The sequence below is a fragment of the Silurus meridionalis genome, chromosome 5, assembly GCF_014805685.1.
Source record: "Silurus meridionalis isolate SWU-2019-XX chromosome 5, ASM1480568v1, whole genome shotgun sequence".
Lineage (NCBI taxonomy): Eukaryota > Metazoa > Chordata > Actinopteri > Siluriformes > Siluridae > Silurus > Silurus meridionalis.
In genome coordinates, this window is record NC_060888.1 from 23,312,768 (window position 1) to 23,340,627 (window position 27,860).

At 40.5% G+C, this 27,860-nt stretch overlaps 1 protein-coding gene across 1 annotated transcript in view; it reads left to right on the forward strand.

The window, feature by feature from the left end:
• Positions 1–27,860, forward strand: part of znrf1 (zinc and ring finger 1) — a 50,035-nt gene continuing 22,175 nt past the window's right edge. The window contains exon 1 of the mRNA XM_046849325.1: positions 1–1,349. Coding sequence (XP_046705281.1) covers positions 917–1,349 — 433 coding nt within the window. The 5' untranslated portion in view covers positions 1–916. The remainder of the gene's footprint in view (positions 1,350–27,860) is intronic.

Here is a 27,860-nt window from a genome sequence, read left to right on the forward strand (position 1 = left end):
TTAAGATAAGGAAAATGATTAAAAGATTTTGAAAATATATAAATTACTATAATGTATAATAAAAATGTGTTTGGTTGATTATTTATTAAATTCTGTATGTAGGATATCTATGTGGTCTCCATCTTTTCTTTCCAGCTGTATCCGCGCATGCGCAATAAAAGCAGCCGTTTTTTTTTTTTTTCTTTTTCTAACCACGCTGCCCAATCCGCGCATGCTCAATAAAGCATCTGTCCAATCTGGTATTTGGCGAGTTTGCGCTTGCGCGGTAACCGTCTTCCATTGTCTACCAGCAACAGCGGCACCACGGCGGAGAGCTCTGGAAGCGCAGCGCACCTGGATTATAAACGCCGCCGCCGGACGCAAACACACATTGACACACACTCTCATACATGCCGCATGCTGAGTGACATGCGGTGCCACATGTCATGGCCTGATGTTCCGAGATTATTGGGCTTGAAATGACCGAGGAAGGAGCAGCGTGCGGTGTGAGCGTGCTGCGGATTCGTCCTCAGCGCCGCGGGCTTTGTCATCGTTTCTGCCGTGATTTCGCTCAGCCTGTCCTGTCAGTCACTTGACGAGGGCGTGCGTCGGTGTTTCCGTTCCGTTACATCAAAACTGGCCCTTTTTTGTCTTTCTTATATTTTGATCTTTTCCTGGTCTTGGAGTTGATTTCTCCATGACTCGACCGAGAAAACGGGCTCTCTCGTCTCCCGGACACAGCTGCTTCAGTCAGACTTGACAACCCGGATTTTTTTTTTGTTGTTGCGTTTTGTCGGCACTCAATTGAGGAAGCCCGACTGAAAAATCCCCTCACTCGAGGGGCGACTCGTGTCCTCTTATTTCCGTCACATAACCCACCCCCGGACCCTTTACCCCACCCCACCCCTCTTCCTTCCGCGGGAACCCCGTTTTTCACATGGGTGGTAAGCAGAGCACGGCGGCCCGTCCGCGGCCCCCGTTTCCTGGTGTGTCCACAGACGACAGTGCGGTGCCGCCGTCGGCCCACTTCGGCCACTTCCGAACGGCGGGGACGATGGGGCTCCGCAGCCGCTCGGTGAGCTCTGTGGCGGGCATGGGCATGGAGCACAACGGCGCCGTGCCCTTCGGTTTCTACACCTCCACCACCAACGCCTCCACACAGGCCGCCCCGCCCAGGGCGACGGAACCGGACCGGGCTGCAGCGGGACAAGGCTCCGGTTCGGGCTCGGACTCGGTACGCGCTCACGGCTACCGCGAGACACCCGGGGATGCGCGGCACACTGACGGCGTGTTGTACCTGGGCTCGCGCGGCTCGCTGGCGGACACGTTGCCCCTGCACATCGCGCCGCGCTGGTTCAGCGCACACAGCGGTAAGCAGTATGCAACATCATCATCATCATCATCATCATCAACAACAACAACACGCCATGACAACATGGCTGTCAAACACACCGTCTCGTCTCTATCTAGACAATTAGTGCAGACACACCTGGTCACCACATGAGCTCATCATCACACACTTATCAACTAATTCTGTGACAAGGATGAACTCTCTAAACGTGTTTCTTATCATACTTAATATGAATTTAACCAAACTGGGATAACTCAACCAGTTATTTACACCTCATTGGGGCAATTCTTCTGCTCATCTGCCCCAATGTAACCTACACATTGAGTTAAGGAGTATTTTCTGATGAGTGTATTTTCATTACAACAGAAACATGTTATATTTAACTACTAAGTTTGTTTTTGAACCATGCATTCAGACATCCATCCATATCTTCTCATCCTCTCTGTAAGGGTTTCTTCTGGGTTCTCTGGTTTCCTCTCTTTCCATTAATATGCAAGGTGGGTTGGCTATATTAAATTGCCACTCTGTGTGTGTGTGTGTGTGTGTGTGTGTGTGTGTGTGTGTGTGTGTGTGTGGGTGGATGGTCCCCTGTGATGGACTGGCATACAATCCAGGGTGTATTCCACGCTCATGCCCAGTAACGGAATTCCCTGGAATAGGCTCCAGCACCACCAGAACCCTTACCAGGAATGAATAATTGACATGCCTGTCTTGTTAGAAACAAAATATTGTAATTCATATCAAGCAAATGGATTTAATGGTTGCATTACATTTCCCACATATTGATTGCAGTGTTTTGCTCAATTTTTTTTTTACAGTTTCTAGTGTATATATGGTATATTCTTAAAAGAAATGAAAATACTCTGACAAGATATCCCAACTGTTAACGGGTAAGGCATGATAAGAGTAAAAGTCAAGTCAGAATCAGATCAACTTTGAGGTCAGGTTGTGATGTTAACAATGAAGGCAGTATTCGGGCAGGTAGACAATGAGAAATATGAGGACAGAAGGGCTTTTTTTTTTTTTGTACCCCGCGCTGAAGTGTTTCTAATGCTCTACTCGTGTGATTGGCTAATGATTTGTGTCAGGTGTCATAACAGTGGGGGTAAAGAAGCAGGATTGGGTAACGTCTGTACCAGACATACAGTCATGTGGGACTTAAGTGGATGAACATGGCTTACTGCTCGAGTCACATTTGAGTGTTTGTCCTGGTTTAACTGAACTCATGTGCCATGCATGAGAAAAAACGACTGGCACAACCAATCACTTTGGCAAACGCACTTTTGTTCTTTTTTTTTCTTTGTGTGTATAAATTCCATCATAGTATATTTACTAGTCATATTATTTACAGTATACTGTTAATCCTAGAGGTGTTCACCTGCTTTTAAAATATTATACATTATTGATATTGGTTCTAATAACCGAAACCAAGTGTTACTGCATGTGATTGGACAATCTGTAGATCATAATGTAGTAAATAGTTGTTGTTTTTTTTTTTGTCAGTGGTACAATTTGGCAGGGTTTTTTTAGATCCTAGACTCTACGTGGCTACAACAAGGGTTTGACTTTAGAGGCGCAAACGAGTACAGAAGCTGATAAATTAGCCCCAGCCTTGCAGATTGCTTGCTAGAACTGTTTTTTTGTTTGTTTGTTTGTTTTTTCTAAGAACTGAATGCTAGCCAGAATGCCAATCATTAAACACATAAAAATAAAAGATAATACTTCTTGAATTCTTGTATCGTGTAAACTATATAAACTCGTTGCTACGACATGACTGTTCGTCCATTAGGGAATTCCCGTGCCTGCACACGAACCAACATCGCATCCAGCGTATATTTCTGACACACCCAAAGTTTCTGGGAGAAGCTCCAGATCCAGCGTGAAGATAAAGTGGATATTAAAGTCAAATGATATGAATAATAGAACTCGAAATTCTGGTTGAGGAAACCTTTGATCCTGGAGAATTCCTTTGAACATAAATTGAATTTCTTTGACAAAGAGCTCATATTACTGAACCAGAGAACCTGTCAGGAAACTATGGAAAGTTATAATTTTTGTTTATCGCGTTGTCTTTCCCTCTGTTGCATCTGATTGAACTCATTGGCTCCTCAAGAAGCTCTGCTTGAGGTAAAAAAACGAGCGTGCTAAAGTACAAAAAGCACCGATCAGTGACTTCCCCACTCTAACGCCTGCGAAACCTGCCCGCAGACTGCCGACTTGAGTCTGGATCATTGGAGCAAGAAAATACAAAAATGTGCAGAGGACGACTAAAGGATCAAGAATTGAGAAACTCCGACTTAATTAGGGAGAACAGGGGTTCGGGACATTCTTATCCTTTGCATAATCGCGCATGATGCAACATCTACAGGATGCTTTCCAAACTGTTTCTGTGCACTGCACATATTACAGTTTTCTTGCTCTGACATGCCTGCCTCTTGTCATCAGTTCATCAACACGTCTTCCATGAGCTTTACACACCTTTTGGGTGTGTTAAAACAGGATATACTCCAAACTGTGCTGCACACAGGGGTGCTTGGAACAGGTTCGGGAAGCGTTGGGTTTCCCATGGCTTAACCTCCCTTTGGTGCTCGTTAGTGAAACCTAAATGAGCTCTCCGGAGAGACACGAGTCAGATGTCAACATCTGAGTTTGTTTTCCTGGTGCACCTCTCCAAAGGTCATGCTTTGCTCCATCCAGAGGAGCTTGAGCTCAGCTGGTCAGTAGTAAAGTAGAGAAAGGTGCAGGTGAGTCAGCCCTCAAGCTGTAGACCAACATGTTTTTCCATCCTGATCAGCTTTTCTGAAGTAATTGAGTTTAACGAGGATTAAACAGTAAGGTTAAGTGGTGGTGGTAAAATATACCAATAATATAAATAATTTAGTGGAACATCCAATGTGTTACTTATTCCCAAATTCTGGTTGTTTGGAGTCCTAATAGTGATTAACATAATAATAATAATAATAATAATAATAATAATAATAATAATAATAATTGATGACCTCAAAGTCTCCAAGTCGATGACAAAACAAATGAGTATGGCATTTGTAAACCTAGCTACCAACCTTTGTCTTACAAAACATGAAGCTCTTTCTTTTGCTGTGGAACGTATTTGTAACCATCATTAAAAAGAAACACGAGTATCCAGGAAACATCTGTTTGTTTGGCTGCTGTTTTATTTATTCATGATAAGGTATACCCCAAATATTACCAATTTAAAGTATTGTGGAACGTATAATACTTGAAGCTCTTTGACTGATGAACAAAGAACGTATCTATTTTTGCCCAGATTTTGCTTAGAAGTTGATATGATGCCTTGCCTATGATCGTGAAAGATGTATCTCAGATGATAAGGACATGTTTTTGTTTTGTTGCATTTTAGGACCTAAAAGTTGCTATGCTAGGGTTTGTAGGATGAGTCAGCAAAAAAAATAAAAAATCGCCAAGAAATGGAAAAATAATAAATTAAATGACATATTTGATTATGTAGGTATATACAATTTGCAGCACTCGGCACTGAACATCGGTTTGGTTTCAGTAGGTGTTTTGACATGGAACAAAACGCAACAGATAAATAAAGCTACTTTGTTAATGAGAGTTGGATAACGATGTTAACGTTGCGATGACACCCTCGCACCTAGTGGACTCTGCATGACTGGAATCTCAGAATTGCTGTACTGCTTGCATAACATAATTTTGCACTTGAAATCTGCTATAGAAACAAATGCGGCATGGCGCACACATTGTGATTCTTCACTAGGTCCTGGATTCATCCTCAGGTCCTGCTTTCTTACGAGATGTATTTTTTTATGTTGAAACAAGCACAAACGAGAACAATTTGGGAGATGTAGCTAGCAAGAATGGACTGTTCTGTAAAGAGAACTGGAGTATATCGTAGAGCTTCTAAATGCTGTCCTCCTGAAATTGATCATTTGTCATATATAAAATTCGACATATGCCTATTGCATGCTTGATAATACCTTCCATACTAGTCTACTTAGTATGGATGGTGCCTGAGAGACAACAGTAGCTTTATTGTTCAAAAAGCCTTTCTACTGTGAAGTGCAGCCAGCGCCTCGAGTCGGCGTCTCCCTGTTCCCTTCCGTCATGTGCAAAGTAAATATCGTCTCGCCAGTGACCATGCTTGGTAAAACTTTCGTTTATCTCTTGAATATATCACAGATGCAACTTGACTTTTTATTTTTTTTTCCCCCTCTTTCTTTGGCATGTGTTAGCATGCCTCTCCTGCTCTTGAATGTTGCTGTGTCCTTGAGGAATAAGTCCTTATCCTGCCTTCTGAATGGAGCAATTTCTATCTGGGGAGCACAAACACTGTTCAAAAGTTCAGCATGCTAAAACAAAGGAGCACTCATTTCTGAAGTGTCCACCATGAGATACATTTCTTGGCACTTGCCTAACGAGCACATGTATCGTTCTGCAGTCGTGTGAGCTGCCAAAGTAGGCGCATTCTCCAAAGATCCCTGTGTCATCAGGGGGCATTTTTCCTGAACAAGCATAAACCTTGCATTCAATGGGGTTATCAGTGTTCATATACATTAGGGGTTTTCTTGACTAGTCAATCGATATACAGTAGTCTTTGCTGTGGGCTGTAGTCAGTGCTAGTCAGGTGGTAGGAGAAGAAAAAAAAAAAACAGTAGCAGATAACAGTAAATTCGTTTTTTTTTCAGAAAACATTTAAAGCCAGTTCTACAGGCTTTTGTAATGCAGGGAAAAGGGCTGTGGGTTGCACATCATTATCCAGTCCCACTTGGGCCACTCTTGAATGTTTCAATCACTGCTTGTTTAAAGCTTACCTGTGGTGCAGAAACATGGAGATTTAACTCCTGGGTCATTATCAGGCTGGAAAAACCTCCGTGATGCTGCTATAGGCAAGTTATTTTCCACTGAAGGAAAACTGGTCATAAGGTTTAATGCTGCACCCTCATCTGCAGAGTCGCCCTTTTCAGCTGAGACACATCCGCCAGGTTTTCCATACAAGAGCATTTTAAGAATTGATGAATCCTTAAACCGTGTCCCACAAAAAGCTAGTTATTTTTTATTGCACTGATTTAGTTGTGTTTTCTAAAAACAAATGAAGCTGGAAATTTGTAGCCTGTATATGGCTGTTAATTGAAGTTTAATTTGTCACCTTCATTGCTGTTGTTTTGTGAGCAGTAAATGCACAACACAAGGAGTCAAACAACCCCTGCAAGCCAACAACACTAATTTATCAAGGTGACTTTTGTTCAGTACTGCTCTCCAGGATTTCACCTTCTCTCAGGTTCGATCTCAAACTAGCAGCAGTTAATCGTGGCTTCTGGAAGCTCAGTGGTTCATATGTTCAATTAGGGAGGTGGTTGGTTAGTGGTTAAAGCATTGGCCTTTGGATAGAAAGGTTGTGAGTTCTAAACCCAGCCACACCACCCTGCCACTCCTGGACCCTTGAACAAGACCCTTTACGATAGCTGCTCAGTTGTGGAGACCGTCTGCCAAATGCTGCAAAATAAATGTGTGTAGTGTGAGTTAGATTGATGTATACGATGTTGGACTTATGATCTGGAGGTCACAGGTTCAAATCCCGGCACCACCAAGCTGCCACTGCTGGGTTCTTGAGTAATTGTTAGTTGTAAGACTGAGATAATTGTAAATCGCTCTGGATAAGGAAGCCTATTTCTGATTTGAAAGGTTGCGAGTTCAAATCCCAGCACTAGCAAAATGCTGTTCTTGGGCCCTTGATTGAGGCCCTTAACCCTCAGTTGTATAAAAAAAATTATAAGTTGCTCTGGATAATTATGTCTGCCATTTACACACACAAACATTCAGAAAATCTAATTCCATATTCTGGACTCCGAAAAGTTTAGCAGTCTTATAAAATACGAACTTCGGATTTGAAAGTCATAATGTTTAAAATTTTATAAAAAATTTATTTGAAAGTATCCTTAATTCTATTTTTTTTTTTAGAAATCTTTTGGAAATTGTTTTGCTAGCTACTGGTAATGGTTAACATGTTTGCCACCTATGCTTTGGGCTAGTGTTAGGTTAGACAGCTGGTTTAACAACAGAATTAATTCTGAAGAATTTTTCTGTACAATATTTACCATTTTATTAAGTTATAAAGTTTTATAAAACCTCCTCAGCCATGTTTTTTTTTTTTTTTTTTTTTTTTAAATGTCTGTAGCATTTCCTTTTTCAATGAAAAGGACATGTGGAGCTGACAGCAGTTCAGAATGCCTCAGGGACACCTTTTGTTTCATGGAAATGCTACCTAGCTAGGGAGCGGCCTTTTGATTAGAATACAGCAGAAACCTGACTGGTGTATTTGTTTATTTATCATTTAATATTGCCAAGTTACTTATGTAAGATATTGTGATGTTATTCAGATTGTATATTTAGATGTATTTTTGTATGTAGACACCAAGTTCAGATTTCAAAGCTTAGCTCAACTCGAGCACGTTCAGATAAAGACCCGGCCAGATGTTCATCCAGCAATTTCCCTGTGTATGTTAGCAAGGGCTCAGGGCCAAATAAAGACAGAAGCAATCGCCTTGTGTCTTTTTAATTACTCTCCTGCACTAGACCAGAGTAATCACTTACTGAAGAGGACAGTAAGTAATGAGTCATGTGGGTCGTTTCAGACCTCCGTCTGGGTCACTGAGTCTGAGCTTATCGATCACAAATGAGATGATTTCACTTCTCTGTAACATTATCTGTCACACGTATTTTAGTTTTGGGATGTGTGTAAACTCAGGTTAGGAAAAGGTGATATGATTTGTTTGCTTTTTAATATCCTTTTATTACTGTTGATGTTTTGGGCTTCAGGTATCACAAAACATCATGAAACGATCAGGTTCTGCTATGATGCAGAGTAAATTATAAAAAACAATAAAAAATAAAAGTAATTTTCACCAAACAAAAAAGATAAAAGTTTATAATAGGCTGATATTTATTAAATCCAAACATTTATTAAATGTCACTAATTCATTTATGCTGTTAGCATGGAGTCGTTTGAGGGGAAACATTTTCTCTGAAGTTGTTTGAATATAGGTGGCTTAAAATTCATTTGTTTGTTTATGTAGCCAACTGAATAGTCAGCTTTAGTTTTTGGATATGTTGTATGAATTTAGCTGATGGTGAGACCTACAGTGGCACAAGATAGAATCCAAAGAGTTCCATTCATTTTTATTTGTATAGCGCTTTTAACAATGGGCATTGTCTCAAAGCAGCTTTAAACAGATAATTTGCTAATAAAGATTGTTCTTTATAAGTGTAAGGTTGTCCCTAATGAACAAGCCATTGGCGACCGTGGCAATAAAAAACTTTCCTGAAATGGCATAAGGAAGAAACCTTGAGAGACCCAAGAGGGAACCCATCCTCATCTGGCATCGAATGTCCATTTATTTACAGCTAAACGATGTTGAGGTGTGCAGTGATGACCAAATGCAAACTGTAGTCCTGAGACTTAGGACTGTACATACAAAGGACTGTGCTGAAGAACTCAAGGATGTACTAACATTGTGTTTCAAAGCCACCACAATAATTCCAGTCCCAAAGAAGCCACACTCATCCAGCCATAACGACTACCAGCTCATTGCACTGACCCCCATCAATATCCAATGATTTGAGTGACTGGTCATGCAGCACATAAAATCCATTCTTCCTCCCTCCCACGACTCTTTCCAGTTTGCATACAGAACCAACAGGTCCACGGAGGATGCCATCTCAGCCGCTCTCTATCCAGCCCAGCAGCTAATAAACAAACCGACACCTGAGTCTCAACTCCCATTTTTGTAACTAGGTGCTGGACTTTCTATCAGGGAGACCACAAAATGTACGGGGCGGTGGAAAAACATCTAAGACCGTCACGCTAAGCACAGGGGCACCACAAGGGTGTGTGCTTAGCCCGCTGCTCTTCACCATGTTGACCCATGATTGTGTACCCAGTTACAGTACCAACCACATCGTCAAGTTTGCAGACGGCACAACTGTAGTGCGCCTCATCACCAACAACAATGAGGCCAGCTACAGGAGTGATATAATGACAACAGTCTCTTTCCCAACGTGGGGAAGATAAAAGAAATTGTTATTGACTTCAGAAAAGGACTCCCACAGCACCTTTCACTAACAATCAACGTTGCTGCAGTGGAGAGTGTGAGCCGCACCAAGTTCTTAGGAGCGCATATCTCTGAGGACCTCTCCTGGATGACAAACACCACATCGCTGGCCAAGAAAGCTCAGTCACGCCTCTACTTCCTCCGCAATCTCATGAACGCACGAGTCCCACCTCCCATCATGTGCTCCTTCTACCGGGGCACCATTGAGAGCATCCTCACCAGCTGCATCACTGTGTGGTACGGAGGCTGCACTGCATTCTTCATAGTGAATGCAACCAGCAAGATCATCTGTGTCTCTCTGCTCTCTCTTATGGACATCTACCACACCAGTCAAACCTTCACTTCAGCCTCCCGCCTTCAGAAAGAAGGTACCAGTCTGCTCCACAAGGCTTTCAAACAGCTTCATCCATCAGGCTGTCAGGATGATGAACTCTGTCCATTACGCCCCCCCCCTCTCCCACCTACTCTTGAAAATCTACAGCTCACCCCACACATCTTTCATTGCACATAAGACACTTTTATACCCTCTGCAGGACTCTGCACACATGGACCTAATTACAAACACCTACTTAAAAAACCAAAACAAAAAAGCGTTATGTACATATTCTTTGAATCGGACACTTTTGTACTTTTACACATTACATTCTTTTGCACTACTGTCATACTACTGCTATCTGTCTTGCACATTACAAATGCCGTATTCTCAGAACTTCAGAATGTTTACATATATTTGGATGTATATTTGCACCTATGAATTGTTTAAATATATTTGAATATGAACTAAATTCACTGTTTACGTTTACTCAGATGTATTTTCATTTAGAAGTTGAAAAAATATTTTCACTCTGTTTTTTATTTTTATATATATATATATATATATATATATATATATATATATATATATATATATATATATATATATCCATTTATGACCAGTATACTCTGTTACCTTTATACAAAATCGTTTATATATTGCACCGACTGCTGATATTTGTATACAAAAACTTTTATGTTGCATTGACAATGTAAACACTTGATGAGAGAGAAGAGAAACGGCATTTCAATTCCTTTGTATGTCTGCACATATGCTTGCATTGACAAATAAAAACATTGAACCTTAAGTCAGTGTATCAAAGAATGACATCATTTCAAGAGGATAAGCTCTTTAAATTTTATATCTATAATATCTAATACAGGGAGTGCAGAATTATTAGGCAAGTTGTATTCTTGAGGATTAATTTTATTTGAGGATTTAATTTGAACAACAACCATGTTCTCAATGAACACAAAAAACTCATTAATATCAAAGCTGAATATTTTTGGAAGTAGTTTTTAGTTTTAGCTATTTTAGGGGGATATCTGTGTGTGCAGGTGACTATTACTGTGCATAATTATTAGGCAACTTAACAAAAAACAAATTCATACCCATTTCAATTATTTATTTTTACCAGTGAAACCAATATAACATCTCAACATTCACAAATATACATTTCTGACATTCAAAAACCAAACAAAAACAAATCAGTGACCAATATAGCCACCTTTCTTTGCAAGGACACTCAAAAGCCTGCCATCCATGGATTCTGTCAGTGTTTTGATCTGTTCACCATCAACATTGCAGCAGCAACCACAGCCTCCCAGACACTGTTCAGAGAGGTGTACTGTTTTCCTCCTTGTAAATCGCACATTTGATGATGGACCACAGGTTCTCAATGGGGTTCAGATCAGGTGAACAAGGAGGCCATATCATTAGATTTTCTTCTTTTATACCCTTTCTTGCCAGCCACGCTGTGGAGTACTTGGACGGTGTGATGGAGCATTGTCCTGCATGAAAATCATGTTTTTCTTGAAGGATGCAGACTTCTTCCTGTACCACTGCTTGAAGAAGGTGTCTTCCAGAAACTGGCAGTAGGACTGGGAGTTCAGCTTGACTCCATCCTCAACCCGAAAAGGCCCCACAAGCTCATCTTTGATGATACCAGCCCAAACCAGTACTCCACCTCCACCTTGCTGGCGCCTGAGTCGGACTGGAGCTCTCTGCCCTTTACCAATCCAGCCACGGGCCCATCCATCTGGCCCATCAAGACTCACTCTCATTTCATCAGTCCATAAAACCTTAGAAAAATCAGTCTTGAGATATTTCTTGGCCCAGTCTTGACGTTTCAGCTTGTGTGTCTTGTTCAGTGGTGGTCGACTTTCTGCCTTTCTTACCTTGGCCATGTCTCTGAGTATTGCACACCTTGTGCTTTTGGGCACTCAGTGATGTTGCAGCTCTGAAATATGGCCAAACTGGTGGCAAGTGGCATCTTGGCAGCTGCACGCTTGACTTTTCTCAGTTCACGGGCAGTTATTTTGCGCCTTGGTTTTCCACACGCTTCTTGCGACCCTGTCGACTATTTTGAATGAAACGCTTGATTGTTCGATGATCACGCTTCAGAAGCTTGGCTATTTTAAGACTGCTGCATCCCTCTGCAATATATCTCACTATTTTTGACTTTTCTGAGCCTGTCAAGTCCTTCTTTTGACCCATTTTGCCAAAGGAAAGGAAGTTGCCTAATAATTATGCACACCTGATATAGGGTGTTGATGTCATTAGACCACACCCCTTCTCATTACAGAGATGCACATCACCTAATATGCTTAATTGGTAGTAGGCTTTCCAGCCTATACAGCTTGGAGTAAGACAACATGCATAACGAGGATGATGTGGTCAAAATACTCATTTGCCTAATAATTCTGCACTCCCTGTATATACACTTTATGGTAAGTATTGGGACACCTGACTTTTCCCTTCAGTTGAACTTGGAGACCCAAACCTGTCCCAGCATGACAATGACCCTGTGCACAAAGTCAGCTCTATGAAGATCTAATCTTTATATTGGTTGGATTGAAAGATCTTAAGTGGCCCGCTATAGAGCTCTGATCTCAACCCTATTGAACACCTTTGGGATGAATTGGAACGCTGGCTGCACCCCAGGTCTCCTCACCTCACCTACATCAGTACCTGACTTTTCATAATGCCCTTGTGACTGAATGAACACTAATCTCCACAAGCACACATAGTAGAATATCTTTTTGGTGGAGTGAAGGTTATTATAACAGAAAATGGAGACTATATGTGGAATAAGATGTGCAAAAACCCCCACACATCATATGGACATTTGATGATTTTAAAGCCATTTTTACTTGCCAGAATGGTGTTTTTTTTTGTAGTGTATCTATCAAGATGGATGTTTGTCACACTTTAATGTTTCAGATCAGCAAACTAATTTAAATAATAGTAAGAGATAATACAAGTGAACATAACATGCAGTTTTTAACTGAACTGTCCAGCCACACCCAGGCCTGATTACTGCCACACCTGTTCACAATCAAGAAATCTCTTAAATACGACCTGCCTGACAAAGTGAAGTAGACCAAAAGATCTTTAAAAGCTAGACATCGTGCCAAGATCCAAAGAAATTCAGAAACAAATGAGAAAGTAAGTAATTGAGATCTATCAGGCTGGAAAAGGTTATAAAGACATTTCTAAAGCTTTGGGACTCCAAAGAACCACAGTGAGAGCCATTATTCACAAATGGCAGAAACATGGAACAGTGGAGAACCTTCTCAGGAGTGGGCGGCCGACCAAAATTACCCCAAGAGCACAGCAACGACTCATCCAAAAGGTCACAAAAGACCCCACAACAACATCCAAAGAACTGCAGGCCTCACTTGCCTCAGTTAAGGTCAGTGTTCATGACATAAGAAAGAGACGGGGCAAAAAATGGTCTGCATGGCAGAGTTCCAAGACCAAAACCGCTGCTGAGCAAAAAGAACATAAAGGCTTGTCTCAGTTTTGCCAGAAAACATCTTGATGATCCCCAAGACCTTTGGAAAAATACTCTGTTGACTGAAGACAAAAGTTGAACTTTTTGGAAGGTGTGTCTGGTGTAAAAGTAATGCCGCATTGCAAAAAAAAGACATCATACCAACAGTAAAATATGGTGGTGGTAGTGTGATGGTCTGGGGCTGTTTTGCTGCTTCAGGACCTGGAAGACTTGCTGTGATAAATGGAACCATTAATTCTGCTGTTTACCAAAAAAATCCTAAAGGACAATGTCCGGCCATCTGTTCGTGACCTCAAGCTGAAGCGAACTTGGGTTCTGCAGCAGGACAATGATCTAAAACACACCAGCAAGTTCACCTCTGAATGGCTGAAGAAAAACAAAATGAAGACTTTGGTGTGGCCTAGTCAAAGTCCTGACCTGAATCCAATTGAGATGCTGTGGCATGACCTTAAAAAGGCGGTTCATACTCAAAAACCCCCCAATGTGGCTAAATTACAACAATTCTGCATAGATGAGTGAAACAAAATTCCTCCACAGCGGAGTAACAGACTCATTTCAAGTTATCGCAAACGCTTGATTGCAGTTGTTGCAGCTAAGGGTGGCCCAAGCAGTTATTAGGTTTAGGGGGCAAACACTTTTTCACACCATATAGTTTTGGATTTTGTTTTCTCTCAATAATAAAAACCTTCATTTGTAAACTGCATGTTGTGTTCACTTGTGTTATCTTTTACTAATATTTAAATTAGTTTGATGATTTGAAACATTAGTGTTACAAACAAGAAAAAAATAATAATAACAGGGCACTTTTTCACACCACTGTATATAAAAGCTGCCTACAGTTTAATACAATATTAATGGGTTTTTTTTGTTTTTTGTTATACTGATCTGAACCGAGTTGTAATTCTAACTCAATTGTTTCTATTTGATTATGATGTTGGGTTGATTTTAGCCTTGTTTTCTGTCAGGATAGTGGGTGTCACTTCCCCAGGCCATATCTAGAGCCAAAATAAATTGAAACATGTCTGCAGGATGAGGTTAACTTTATTTGCCACTCCTTGTCTGGGAAAGGAAATTGGTTTGGCATGTTGAAACTACTCAACAGAGCATTTTACAATACTAAAACCCACAGAGAGATTTGCTAGGAATAAATATACAAGACTTCAGTGGGGTTTGATCCAAATCAGAACTAAGATAAAAACCCAAATGGGTGAGATGTCTGTCAGTTTATTATTAATGTATTATAATTATAAGCTTCTTACTATTCAACAGCAGTGGAGAAGTACAATTTAACATTCAGGTAAGCAGCAACATGCTTAAGTCTGCAGCCAGCTTTTGCTTTAACCTCAGAACCCAGAAGCAACTTCTTTCTCTTTTCCTTGCGAGCAGCGATGAGCGAAATTGAATGTAGCTAGTATTGTAGCATTAACGATAGCATAGAGAAATAGAACATAGAGATAGCAGAGAAAGAAATAGGAATTAGCAGACTGACTGGTTTCTGGTGAGATAATTGCAGTTCTGGGCAGTCGCCCCAGACGTCTACACCGAGGACTGGAAAAGGTCGTCCTGTAGTTAATTAGCACACAGCCGCCACAGAGCCATCAGCTTGATAATAGACAGTAAAATGTGAGCTCAGTGATTTTTTTTTTTTTTCTTTTTTTTTTTTTCTGTTGCAATAAGATTAATAAATGTTGTTCATTGTGAACCGGTTTACTCACTGTGAGCTTCCACTGTTCCTGGAGTACACTTTTATTTTAATTTTTTTTACAATTGTTTATTCAGTATTTAGTCGGGAATTAGTTTTAGTAGTACTGTATAGTACATACATAAATTTTTATTTTTATCACACACATTCATTCAGTGTACGACATGTAGTAAAATGCTTTTTACAATTGTCCAAAATGTAAATCGAAATATTAAAAATAAATAAGTATAAAAGTAAAAAAAACAACAAAAAAAACTATACAATATATACAAAAGATGTGAGTGTGTGTGTATATTATATGAGTACACACTTCACATTTCATCCACCATTTTATTATATGCTCTCAAGGGACAATACTATAGAAATTAAACTTGACTATTTTAGTCAATGTGCAGCTCATATATCAGTATAGATTTATTGTCCTCTGAAAATAACTCAGCATACAGTCATTATTGTCAAAATAACTGGCAACAAAAGTGAGTACACCCTAAGTGATCTCAGCTGTATGTCGTGTAACCAGGCAAAGCCACATGACCTATTCATCATGTTCATGTTTTTGTTTGCTTGTCAGGACTATACACATTTGTGTATCTTGTATTAGAGCAGTTACAATTTGGTGCTTTGAGTACAATTCTCTCATACTGACCACTGGATTTTCAACATGGCATCTCACTGCAAAGACACACAATTGTTGCTCTTCACAAAGATGCCGATGCTATAAGAAGATCGATAACACCCTGAAACTTGCAGTACAGTGGCCAGGGTCTTACAGAGGTTTTTCAAGACGGGTTCCACTCTGAACAGACCTTGCAAGGGTCCATCAAATAAGTTTCATGCCTCATGCTGTGCGTCAGGTGCAAAAGAAAAGGTGCACATTGACTTTTCTAAAATATCCAAGTTTTATTTCGATATTATTGCCCCTTGAGAACATGGTTGCTAAAATGTAAGGGGCGTATTTTATTTTTGTGAGATACTGTATATATAAATAAATATATATAAAGCGTATACGACTTCAATAAGAGATTGAAACGGCTGACTAAAAAAAAAAAAAGGAATTAATTTTTTTTCGTCATCTTTTCTAGTTTTTTTTTGTAAGTGTTCTAAGTTGGTGGTGATAGAACTTGGTGTAGTCTTCTGCTGTAATAGCTCATTCTTCTCAAGGTCAGACTTGCTGTTTTAGCTGAAATGCTTTTCTGCTCTCTGTGGTTGTAAAGAGCGATTATACGAGTTACTATATCCATCCTGGAATCCTTTTTTTGTTGTTGTTGTTGTTGTTGTTGTTACTCCATTCAGCGTAAACTCCACTGATTGTTGTGTATGGAAATCCCAGAGGACAAGCATTTTTGCAAATGCTCAAACTAGTCTATTGAGTACAAGCATCCCTGACACCGAGTTACCAAATCAAATTCCATTTCTGATGTTTGATTCTGAGCGTTGACTAAAGCTCTTGGCCTGCATCTGCCCGAATCTATACATTGTGCTGCTGCCACGTGATTGACTGACAGGAAAACTCAATAATATGGATGGTATTGCTTCGTATCAATGCATTAGCGTAACAGTTAACATCGATTAAAAAAAAATAAAGTGTGCAACTGATAAAAGCTGTCATTTGCTGCATCGGTTATTTTTTAAATATATATATATATATATATATATATATATTATTATTATTATTATTATTATTATTAGATGTGCTATAGTTTTATTATTCAGAAAGTGACCAATAATTTGTGACCAATAATTTATATGTAGATTGATTTCTTCACAATAAGCTGTTTCCCACACTACGGAGTGTCCTGAGAGTCAAATAGAATACAGATTAACATGGCAGAGGTAGAGCTGTAACTTTCTGGAGACGGAACAGGAAAGGGTCTGGTTTTTATTTCATATTGTTTTCTTTTTTCTTTTGCACTACAAAGGCATGCGAAAGGGTCATGCGTTAGAAATCAGAAGGCACTTAAGTAGGGGAGAGATCTAGTGTTTTTTTCTGAGGATGTATTTTTAAGAGAGGTACACAATTTATTGTCGCGCCTCAGCTGTACCACAAAGCAAGAAGGATCCGAAGTGATCTCCGGTGGTCCTGATTCACCTCTGTAGATCAGTGCGTCTCAGTCAGAGGAATGCAAGGTCGCAGCCGACGAGTTATCTCAATGCGGTAGATAACGAATCGCAGCATTGTTCTCTCTCTCTTTTTTTTCTTCCTTTTTTTTTTATTTTTTATCTGTTTTGGCCTGAGCCAAGAGCCAAACCTGACACCAGTAGAGGAACAATTTATGCTGGCTGTGTGGAGGGTTGTGTAACACAGAGTTTCTCAAGTGATCTCAAGAGACCCGTGCGCTTTCCTTGTGATTAGATTTAGTCATCCGTGTTGAAAAGGAAGCTTGTGATATTTTTGTGGGATTCACGTCCCCCTTTTAAGTGGCACACTGGCGCTCTTGAACAACTGCTCCGAAGCTCAGCCAAGGCGATACAACAGGGATTATTAGTAAGCGGTCATATGGCAATCGGTGTCTTTTTAAATTTATCTGAAAATTCCTATAAACAAATATATTATTATTTTGCAAAATAATATGAAACATCTGCTCCGATCTGTGAGGGCACAATTCAGTAGTATATGTCACTCAGCATTCCTTTCTCTCTCTCTCTCTTTGTCTTTCTTTTTTCCCTTTACCACTGTATGTAAAACGTTTATGCAAAGCTGCACACACATTCAACAAATGCAAACACACACACACACACACGCAAGGCAGACCATAGACGGATATGGTCGGATGTTGCTGTGACAACCTTGTCGCTTGGCATGTCATTTTTTTCCCGAGCTACTCAACCCTTAACTAGCATTTATAGAGAGAAAGAGAGAGTGAGAGACAATAAGATGGAGAATCAAGAAAAACAAAGGGGAGGAGAACAGAAAAGCAGAAGAAGGCAAATCAGGAAGAAAAAGATTTGGGGAATGAGCAGCAGCAAAATATATAAAAAGGGGATGAGCGTGATAGAGAAGAACAAATAGGACAAAAATAGATTGTGCAAAAACAAACATGAGAAATACGGGGAAAAGTACAACAGGAGAAGGAGACACTGGGAAAAGGATGTGGCAGGAGGGACACAGGCGAACAAGCATTAGGAGGGGGAGTGTTGTGAAGAGCAGAGACTGAAGCTGAGAGACATTCAGTTTGAAATAATTCTAAATAAAGTTGGGAGAGAATCTGAGAAAGAGTGAGACATTGGACAGGGAGAACAAGAGACAATCAGGACTGTTGAGGATCGGGAGGGACAGAAAAAGGATGAGAAACCAGGATGACTATAATGTTTAAGGTGAGAGAGGAAAACTGGGATGATATTCTTACGGGTAAGAGAGAGAATTGGACAAAAAAGGAAAGCAGGATGAACGATAGATGGACATATAGAAACAATGAGCTAATCTGAGAAAGCGAGAGCATTAGGGAGAGAGAGATAGAATAAAAAGCACGGGAGTCAGCCTGAAGGGGAAAGGAGAAAGGAGGAGTGGAAAAAGGAAGAGAGATTGAAACAGGCATAGATGAGCAAAGAGTGGAAACAGAAACAAAGGAGGACAAAAGACAGTCAGTGTTTCATCCTCAGCGACAGGAAGTGGGAAAATCATCTGGGATGAGAGGGAGAGAGAGACAGACAGAAAGAGGGAGAAACTAGAAAATGTGTGGAGAAAATGGAAAAGGGAGGGAATTCTGAGAATTGAGACTGAGCATTAAAAAGATGCGTGAGAAGAGCAAAAGCAGACAACCAGGTAAGGAAGAGCGAATGAGAAGATTGGTCCTAGATGAGGAAAGCGCAAGATGGACATGCAGAGAAATTAAAGAGGATAAGGCTGATAAATAGGTGAGGAAAAGAAAGAAGGAAAAGGTCTGGGGTGGGTCGTCGGGGGTGGTGATGGACAGCCTGAGATGTGGAAAAGAGAGTGTCAGGACATTGAGGAAGAAATAAAAGATGGATAAGAAAAAAAACAGATGATAAACAGATGGTGGATGGGAGTGTCCATTGTGGGGAGGAAAAGAGATGAATTGTTTTAGACAGAGAGAAGTGGAAGAGAGTGTTGGAGATCAGGGTGAGAGACGAGAAGAAACAAGGGGATTAGAGATGGAGGTGTGAGTGAGAGAGAAGAAAAAACAATCAGGATAAGAGATGAAAGTAAGGACTTTTGGCTAAAAGACCAATGGAAGATGACTGTGAGACAAAAAGGGAAACTAGAGGTTAAAATGAGACACACTGTTGATGAAGGTGAGCGACAAAGGACAAACGATGAATGTGAAGAAGACTGTTGGGAAACTAGAAGTGACTGATGAAAGGACGAGAGACAACTGGAAATGGGGCTGAGAAATAAGATAAAATTTAAGAGACAAAAATTAAAGGAAGAGAGACAGTTGAGATAAAGGTGACGGGCTGTGAGAAGAATGCAAGCTGGACAGTTGGAGATGAGTAGCGAGAAGAAAGGGAACACGATAGATATGAAATTGAGATAGATTGTTGGACATGGATGTGAGAGACAAACGAAAGACCTTTGAGGCGTAAAGGCAAAAAGAAAGGGAGCGCAGTAGAGATTAAAGTGAGACTGTTGGAGATCAAAAGCAAATAAAACAATTGAAATACAACTGAGGGACCGAATGTGAAGAACTGTAGAGATGGGCAGTTGGAGAAGCGTGTGAGAGATGAAAAGAAACAAAGAGAGGCGGTGAGACAGTAAAAAAAAAAAAGAGAGAGAGAAGGTGAGTGTGAGAGATGAAAAGAAAAAGTGTGGGACAGACGAAAGTGAAAGAGACTGTTGGAGATGAAGGTGAGAGACAGATGGAATGAAACAGAGGGGAAGAAGAGTCACTCGGAGGTGACTGGGAGACAGGCAGTCTAACATGAGGATGCAAGAGAGAGACTGCACAACTTCCTGTGTGTGTGTGCATGCGTGTGTGTGTGTGTATGTGTGTGTAAGAGAGAGAGCGCGAAGCCCGCCAGATTTCCCGCCGTTACCGCAAACGAGTGACCAATTAGGCGAGCAGAGCTCTGAGCGAGAGGCCATGACAACTGTTGCCATAGAGCTCATGGAGACTAAAGATAACGCATCAAGACACACACACACACACACACACACACACACACGTATAACAAGACTCGTTCTTTCATGCCCTACTATCTCCACATTTCCCACAATCCTTTGTGACTGCATAGCTACAGCTCCGTTTATGCTTCTGTCTGAAAGCAGAGCGACGAAGACGGCAATCAAGACATCGGCGGCGTCCTCGTACAGAGGAGAAACAATGAAGCCGTGTGCCGCTGTCACTGTGTTACAGCCCTTTCCCTTCACACACACACCCTGCTTTTTCTCTCCATGTCATTACCTCGCGCTCTCATTTGGCTGTTGCCATGGAAACAGCTGTTCTTTTCCAGCTGAAGGTAAAGCATGCAGCAGTGAGTGAGAGAGAGAGAGAAAAAGAGAGAGCGAGAGGTGCTGTGATGTCATGGGAAGATCCATGTTTGGGCCGATTTAGCTGTTCCAGCTTTGAAATGGGGCCGGGTCTCGTGAAAAGAACGCGATTGGCTGAAAGGGAGCGATCCAGAATGAAACAGCGTCACCCACAAAAATCACGCACTTCACACGCCGTCTATTCCGAATCCAATCTGAACACGACACACGCTCGCAGACATCACGAACAGCTCGAAATATCACTCTTCCCTTTTAACCATGTCGTGATCTTCGTTTATTCCGTGTCTATTATTTATAATTATTATATCAATTATAAAGTCCCCTTCAGAAGTATTGGAACAACAGGACGAGTTCTGTCTTCTGAAGATATTTAATTTAAAAATTAAAAAAAATGTGTCTGAGCTGATGGATTAGAACGTCAGCTTTCATTTCTTGATATTTACTTCGAAATGCATGAAACAAAACGGTTGCAAACATGTTTTCTGGTGGCAGAACCCCCTGGTGTCGGTAAGCAAAAGTATCATATTTTGTGAAATCGTAAAATGTAAGATTATAAGGATGTACACGTTAAATAACTTTTAAATAAGATCCGGAGATAATAGTGTGAGAACAGTGATGGGAATTCGCGGGGAAAAACCAGTTTGTGCGAGAGTAGCGAGAGTGTAGCGAGAGACGCACCGTTTGATCCGCTGTGGCTGGTATACGAGTTTCACCTCCCGATGTGTGAAAAGGTGTTGTGATCTCCTGAGCTTCTTGTCGTTGTGCTAAAGGAAGTAGTGATAAACCGGTCGGCAGAACACAGCCAAGAACCCACGTACACATGCGACGCGAACAGAACAGTGAAGGAGACCACATGCGTTACATGTGTTTATGAGTAGATGCTCTATCTTCTTCTTCTCCTTTCGGCTGCTCCCATTAGGGGTCGCCACAGCGGATCATCCGTCTCCATACCCCCCTGTCCTCTACATCTGCCTCTTTCAAACCTACTACCTGCATGTCTTCCCTCACCACATCCATAAAACCTCTTTTCCTCCTTTTTGGTGGCTTCATCCTCAGCATTCTCCTACCGATATACCCCATGTCCCTCCTCTGCACATGTCCAAACCATCTCAATCTCGCCTCCCTCACCTTGTCTCCAAAACGTCCTACATGCGCTGTTACTCTAATAAACTCATTTCTAATCCTGTTCATCGTCGTCACTTCCAACAAAAACCTCAACATCTTCAGCTCTGCTACCTCCAGCTCCACCTCCTGTCTTTTACTCAGTGCCGCTGTCTCTAAACCGTACAACATCACAGGTTTCACCACAGTCCTATAAACTTTCCCTTTCACTCTCACAGATACTCTTCTATCACAAATCAGAGTGGATGCTCTATACTTTTATTAATCTAAAAGTGACCAATAATTTGTGACATATTTTATATTTTTGGATTGATTTCTTTTCTGTTTGAGTGCATTCCCTCAGCACCACCTCAGCGCTTAAGTAAATTGATAATTTGTTGTCTGTCTAAACCAAAGAAATATAAGCAAACTATCTGTTCCATATTGACTTGCAATGGATCATTTCTTTTCCATTGCTAAGGTCTGATGATTTGCACGTCCAGTCTAAAACCCTTTTACCTTCCTTGCTTGTGGTGTTCACATTGCATTTCCATCGGATCCAATGAGATTGGATGGATGGATTAGAGGTAAACTAGCATACAAAATCTTGCTTAGACTTCTAAATGAATTTTGTTGCCACCATCATGAGTGACATCATCAGTAAACCGTAGTAGGTTTACTCCTGAAGCAGCCATGCAAGCCCAAGCTATAGCCATGTCGTCACCTCCTAATTCTTTAATGAGGATTATTTTAATCCAAAATAATCGACTTTGCTGTTCCAATACTTTTGAACGGGATTGAATATGAAAATGCTCCTTATCATAAAATCAGATTCCCAGCACTGGAAGCTCCTGATTTGAAGTGTATGTCGTGCATGTCTTTCATAATAACATGTTTCAGGAACTCGGCCTCCTTCCTTTTACGGTGCACGACCCGTCAGTGAGAAATCACAAGATCCGCTCGTCATTTCATTTCCCGGTGTTTTTGCAGCACTGGGTCAGTGTATTCCGCATGACAAATCAAATCTCCGAAAATCAGCTCATCCAAGTTCTCATCAGAACAAACGAATTCGATAAACAGTCTGGAAATGTTCCTTCTGCATCCTAATACTGTATTCACAAACAACCGAGAGTGTTGTGTGCAAGAAGGTGCATAGGTTCACTATGGGACAAAAAAAAAAAAAAAGAAAAAAAGAAAAACTTAATGAAAGTGTTTGCAGATTAATGATTACAGATATTAAATATACGAGGGGTGTTCCTGTCAAACTGGTCAATTTTACAGGTATAAAAATGGAAGCTCGCGTGGCGGTTCTACACGCTGTAGTATGCGGCTAGTGTGTCCTATTACTAAAAGACGGTGCACATGTCCATAATCAAGACCAGTAATCAAGATGGCAGACAAAGTGCTAGTGTGCGCATGGAACAGCGTGTGGTGGTGAGGTTTCTTGTAAACGAAGGCCTAAAACCTGCAGATATCTACAGAAGACTTTAAGCACAGTGCTGTAATGAGACGCTCAGCCGCGGTAAGACGTTTGATTGGTGTAAACGTTTTGAAGATGACAATCCCGGTCGTGATGGTTCTCAGCCCACGGCAGTCATACCTGTGAACGTTCAGTGTGTAGAACGCCTGATCCTGGATAATCAATGCATATCCTGTGGTGAAATTGCACAAGAGATTAATCTTTCTGTGGGAACAGTCAAACGACTCTCCGAGGACAGTTCAGGCGTACTGACAAAATCTTTCTACGCCGAACCTTTCCAGGCATTAGTTAAACGCTGGGATAAGTGTATAAACGGAGCATTAATGCAATTTTCCCTCCTTGAAATTATTTTATTAACTCAAACGTCAAGGTTCGAATTGAACGCGGCTCAAATTTACATATTCCTATCAAATATCTCAGATATCACTGATTGCTGTATCTAAAATGGACCAATTGTTAAGTAGCACAACACTTTAGCTAACTAGTTCAATTGAACACAGATCTACACAGATCAACTATCTGTAGACACCTAACTATTAGATTGGTATGTGATTTTTGAACATCCCATTCCACATTTAGTCCCCATTTGCTCTTATAATAACCTTCGCTCTTCTGGGTAGATGTTCCAATAGGTTTTGGAGCGTGCTCGTGGAGATTTGTGAAAATTTATCCAGCCGCACAGGGTGTTATTAAAGTCAGTTACCGGTGTAGGTGATTTGAGGAGGCCTGGGGTGCAGTCAGCTTTCCAATTCACCCCGAAGGTATTCACCAGGGTCGAGGTCAGAGCTCTATAGCAGGCCACTTAAGATTTCCACCCCAACTCCTGTAAACCATAGGTTGAAGAGCCTGGCTTTGTGCACAGGAGCATTGTGATGCTGGAACAGGGTTGAGTCTTGTAGTTCAAATAAAGGGAAAGTTTTTATCCTACCTTTTTAAAAAATTTAAATAAAGACGTCCTATTGAATTTTGTGGTAACAATTTGCTGAAGAGCCACACATGCTTTAATCTCTTAATCTAACTCAATTAAAACCTTTTTTAAGTTCCCTGTTCAGCCATTACAGCAGACACCGCGTTTTGTTATGAGTAGTCAGTTAATGCGTCCGATTAATCAAGTGTTTATTGGACTCTGGTTTATATGGTGTGTAAATGTGGAATGCCTCCAAAGCGAGGCAGTGAAGCTCCATCCTGAAACATCTCATCGTTGACACTACAGCGAGAAGCCAAAGAACCGGCTTGAATCTCGAATCAGGTTACCGACTATTGATCCCTACGCACGCAGCAGGAGTAAAGAATCCACTGCGGTTTTTACACACTCGCACTTGTTCACTATTGATCACGTCTGCTGATCCTCTTGTGCACAATTGGCCATTTGGTTTGTTTATGGAGCACGGATCTTCTCAAACCGCTCCGGGGAGAGAGACGGATCAATGCGCTCGCTCTAATGACGGCACAACGAAGCCATGCCGGTTTCAACTTCGACTAAATCCAGTACAGTTGAGCTGTAGGTTTATTTCTTGTTTTACTCATGTGAGTGTGTATGAGCTGCGTCTTTGTATCTATTCTGATGCCTACAAATGGTTAACGGCCGGTCTCTCAAGAGATTGATTCTGATTTTGATGATCAGAGTAGTGTTTAATGAAGGTTGGAAAATTTCTGTTGTTTTAGTAATGATTGGAGAAATGTGAGTGGAAAGGTTGTAAATGTTGTGCACCACAGCATTGGGAATATAGGGAAGGGGGGCTCAGTGGTTGAAATATTGGTCTTCTGGTCGTAAAGGTTTTGAGTTTAAATCCCATCACCACCAAGCTAGTGCTTTTGGGCCCTTGAGCAAGGCCCTTAACCCTCAACTTCTCAGTTGCTTAAATAAGTGTAACTGTTAAAGGAAGATGTTAAACTACTTGTTGTAAAATGTCATTTACCATCAGGGCACGTTTAATGGGTGAAGTGGAGGGAAAAGAACATGAATGGTTTTTAAATCTGCTTGGTCATAACGTGTATAAAGCTACTACAGTGTATAAAATTGCCTATAAAATGTAGGCAACGTTTTGGATTACAATTCCAGCTGCTGTTTTAAGCTACCTGTAAGGGAACCCTTCTCAAAGCAGTTATTAGTGGTCTGTGTTATAGATTTAGGTACCAAGTCTGTATATTATTCGATCCAAAGCTAATACTCGTATAAACTAATTTAAAGGTAAAGAAAAGACTACTCTGAGTTTAAATTTGAATCTGGGATTTGGGTTTTTGTCTGTTTTTGTTAACAGGTTGTAGACAGGAAATGATCTTTAATTAAGAAACTTGAACTTGGAACTGCACCCCAAAATGAAATTGAGATGAATTTATTGTACAGTCTTTAACTATCATTGTAGCCTGTAGTTTGTGGACATCTGTTTCACTATTGATACAAATGTTCAATTAATGCTGCTGCACATTTTATTTTATTTTACTTAACGTATATTTTATGTATGAATATTTACATTTTCTTGTTTTTTTAATTTATTTTACCCTAACCTTAAATTTTTCTGTGAACAACTACAACCCAACAATTTTGGGGGATCAATAAGGTTTTGTGATTCTTATGAAAATTCAGATAAACATATCGTAAAACCTTGATACCTCTCGATGTCGTCTTCAAGAGCTTCCTCCTAAAAATAAAGTCAAGTCAAGTCAAATTTCATTTATATAGCGCCTTACAGCAACCAAAAGGAGCACATGGCACTTTCCAGTAAAAAATAACAAAAATAAAAGTCAGCTGAATATCATGATACTGTAATGAAAACGATTATCAGCACATACCCAGGGCCAAGTAATGATCTGTGTATGTTGGAGACAACACACAGAGCTACGACCATTTTTTTCAGCGTCGCTCTTTTTGTTATTGGCAACTTTTTAAGGCCGTGACACAAATTCAGTGAGGCGGGTGAGAGCGGTAAGCTGGACCGCTTCAGGAAATTGGTTAGAAGTGAACGTCAGATACAAGGAGGATCTCTGCTGAATTGAAATTGCAATGAACTAAATGCAATTGACCCGAGCCTTGGAGATAAGACTAAAGGTTGACAAGCTGAAGGTGATGTGAAGGGAGGAAAAAAGTAGCTGTAGTTTTCTGTCTGTGTAGATGAAAGATTACTCATGAACACCTGATTGGCTTGTGTCTGTCTGTCTTTCTGCCTGTTCATGTGGGTGGGTGTGATGAATAGGCGGGACTGTGATTCCATTGGCAATGGTTTTGTTTCATTTTTTGTTTTAGATTTACGTCACTTGAAATTGTCAGCTCTAAATCAAGTGAAGGTTATCTAAAGGATGTGTTTTTGTAAAAACGTTTCTGTGATTGTTTGAGAAATCAAGTGCAAGATGCAGCTTGTCATGTTAAAGAAAAACCTTCACTGTTACAAAGTCACAGCAATTTGTGCAAAATTGATGTTCTCAATAGTCCTGAAGACTGTCTGAGAAATAACTTCTGACTTTGAGAAAGCACTGGAAACGTCTTCCTTAAAATAAACATCTAGCCATTACGACTGCAATGCTGTGGTCTCGTTTTTTTTAATACCTCATTTTGATTGCCCCCTCCTTCATTTGTTAGTCGTATTAGCATTGTCAGGCTTTGCTCATCTGAAGCAAAACGTATTGGCTAGAAACACATTTGCATGTTTCTCATGTTTTTCAACAGTTTGACCTGGAAATTTGTTTCACTTTGTGAAGCATTTGGATGAAAATTTACAGATACGATACTGAATCTGAAGCTGCTGAAGAAGCTGCAGTCTTACAAATGGTTTGGATTGTGGAAGGAGAATTTCTCTGAACCTTTCTCTGACTGTTACCTGAAGGCATGCTGTGTTTAGATGAACAAAGCTGGGAATTTGAGATTTCATGACAGATTATCACTTAATTATCACAGAAAGCAGATGTAGAAGCTTTAATCCACACTTGACCACCTTTTGTTGGTGGTCTGGTCAACCAAATGTTCTCAATAGATATTCCTTGAAAACTTGGAGATGTTTTATTATGCAGAGTTCTGTTTTGTTGTAGTTGATGTGTTCTGAACTTTTGATTGGGGAGTAGTGATAACGTATGTAATGCTGTTAGAGGCGCTAGTCTTTAAAACAGGGGTTTATGAATCCATCATATTAATGTTGTGGTTGTTAAGCAGGAATGCTGACCCTCAATAGGTTTTTTTGTTTGTTAGAACGGCATAGCAATCTGTTTTTCTCCATCCCTACATTCAGCAAATCATTCATTGATACTTTTACTCAATGTTTTGGGTGTCAGACTCGAATTGTGCTTAGTCATCGTTCATTACCGCGGCAGTGTTCAGTGCAGTGTCCCACTGATCTACAGCTGTTCCTTTACAACACCTAAAGTGAGTCACAGGGATTAAGGTCGGACACACACACACACACACACACACACACACACACACACACACACACACTCTTTCCCAAATCCTTTTAAACTTTGTGTCTACTGTGTGACCTCCATTGAGCTTATTATGGTCCAGAGTTTCCCCCCATAAGCTCTGCTTCAAATTAGCAACACAGAAAGGTTTGTATTACCGTCTTCAATATGGATTTACTGTCAGTATGTGCATTCAATCCTAAAATAAATCCCACGTCTATATTAATAACATTTTGAACTACTAATTTTTTCCAAAAAGAAGATTGTTGACAGTAACTTAGGAAGCTACTAGTTAAGAGAAGTTTAAGTTCATCCCAACTTAGTGCCCATTACTAGGTGTCTACAAGTTTATAACATTTGTTTTTTACCATGTATTCAATACCAAGAAATGATCTCAATCTCAAATCTCCTACCTGGCAATTTTTTTGTACATTGGGGGAAAAAAAATCATGATTTGACCCCCTGCTGATT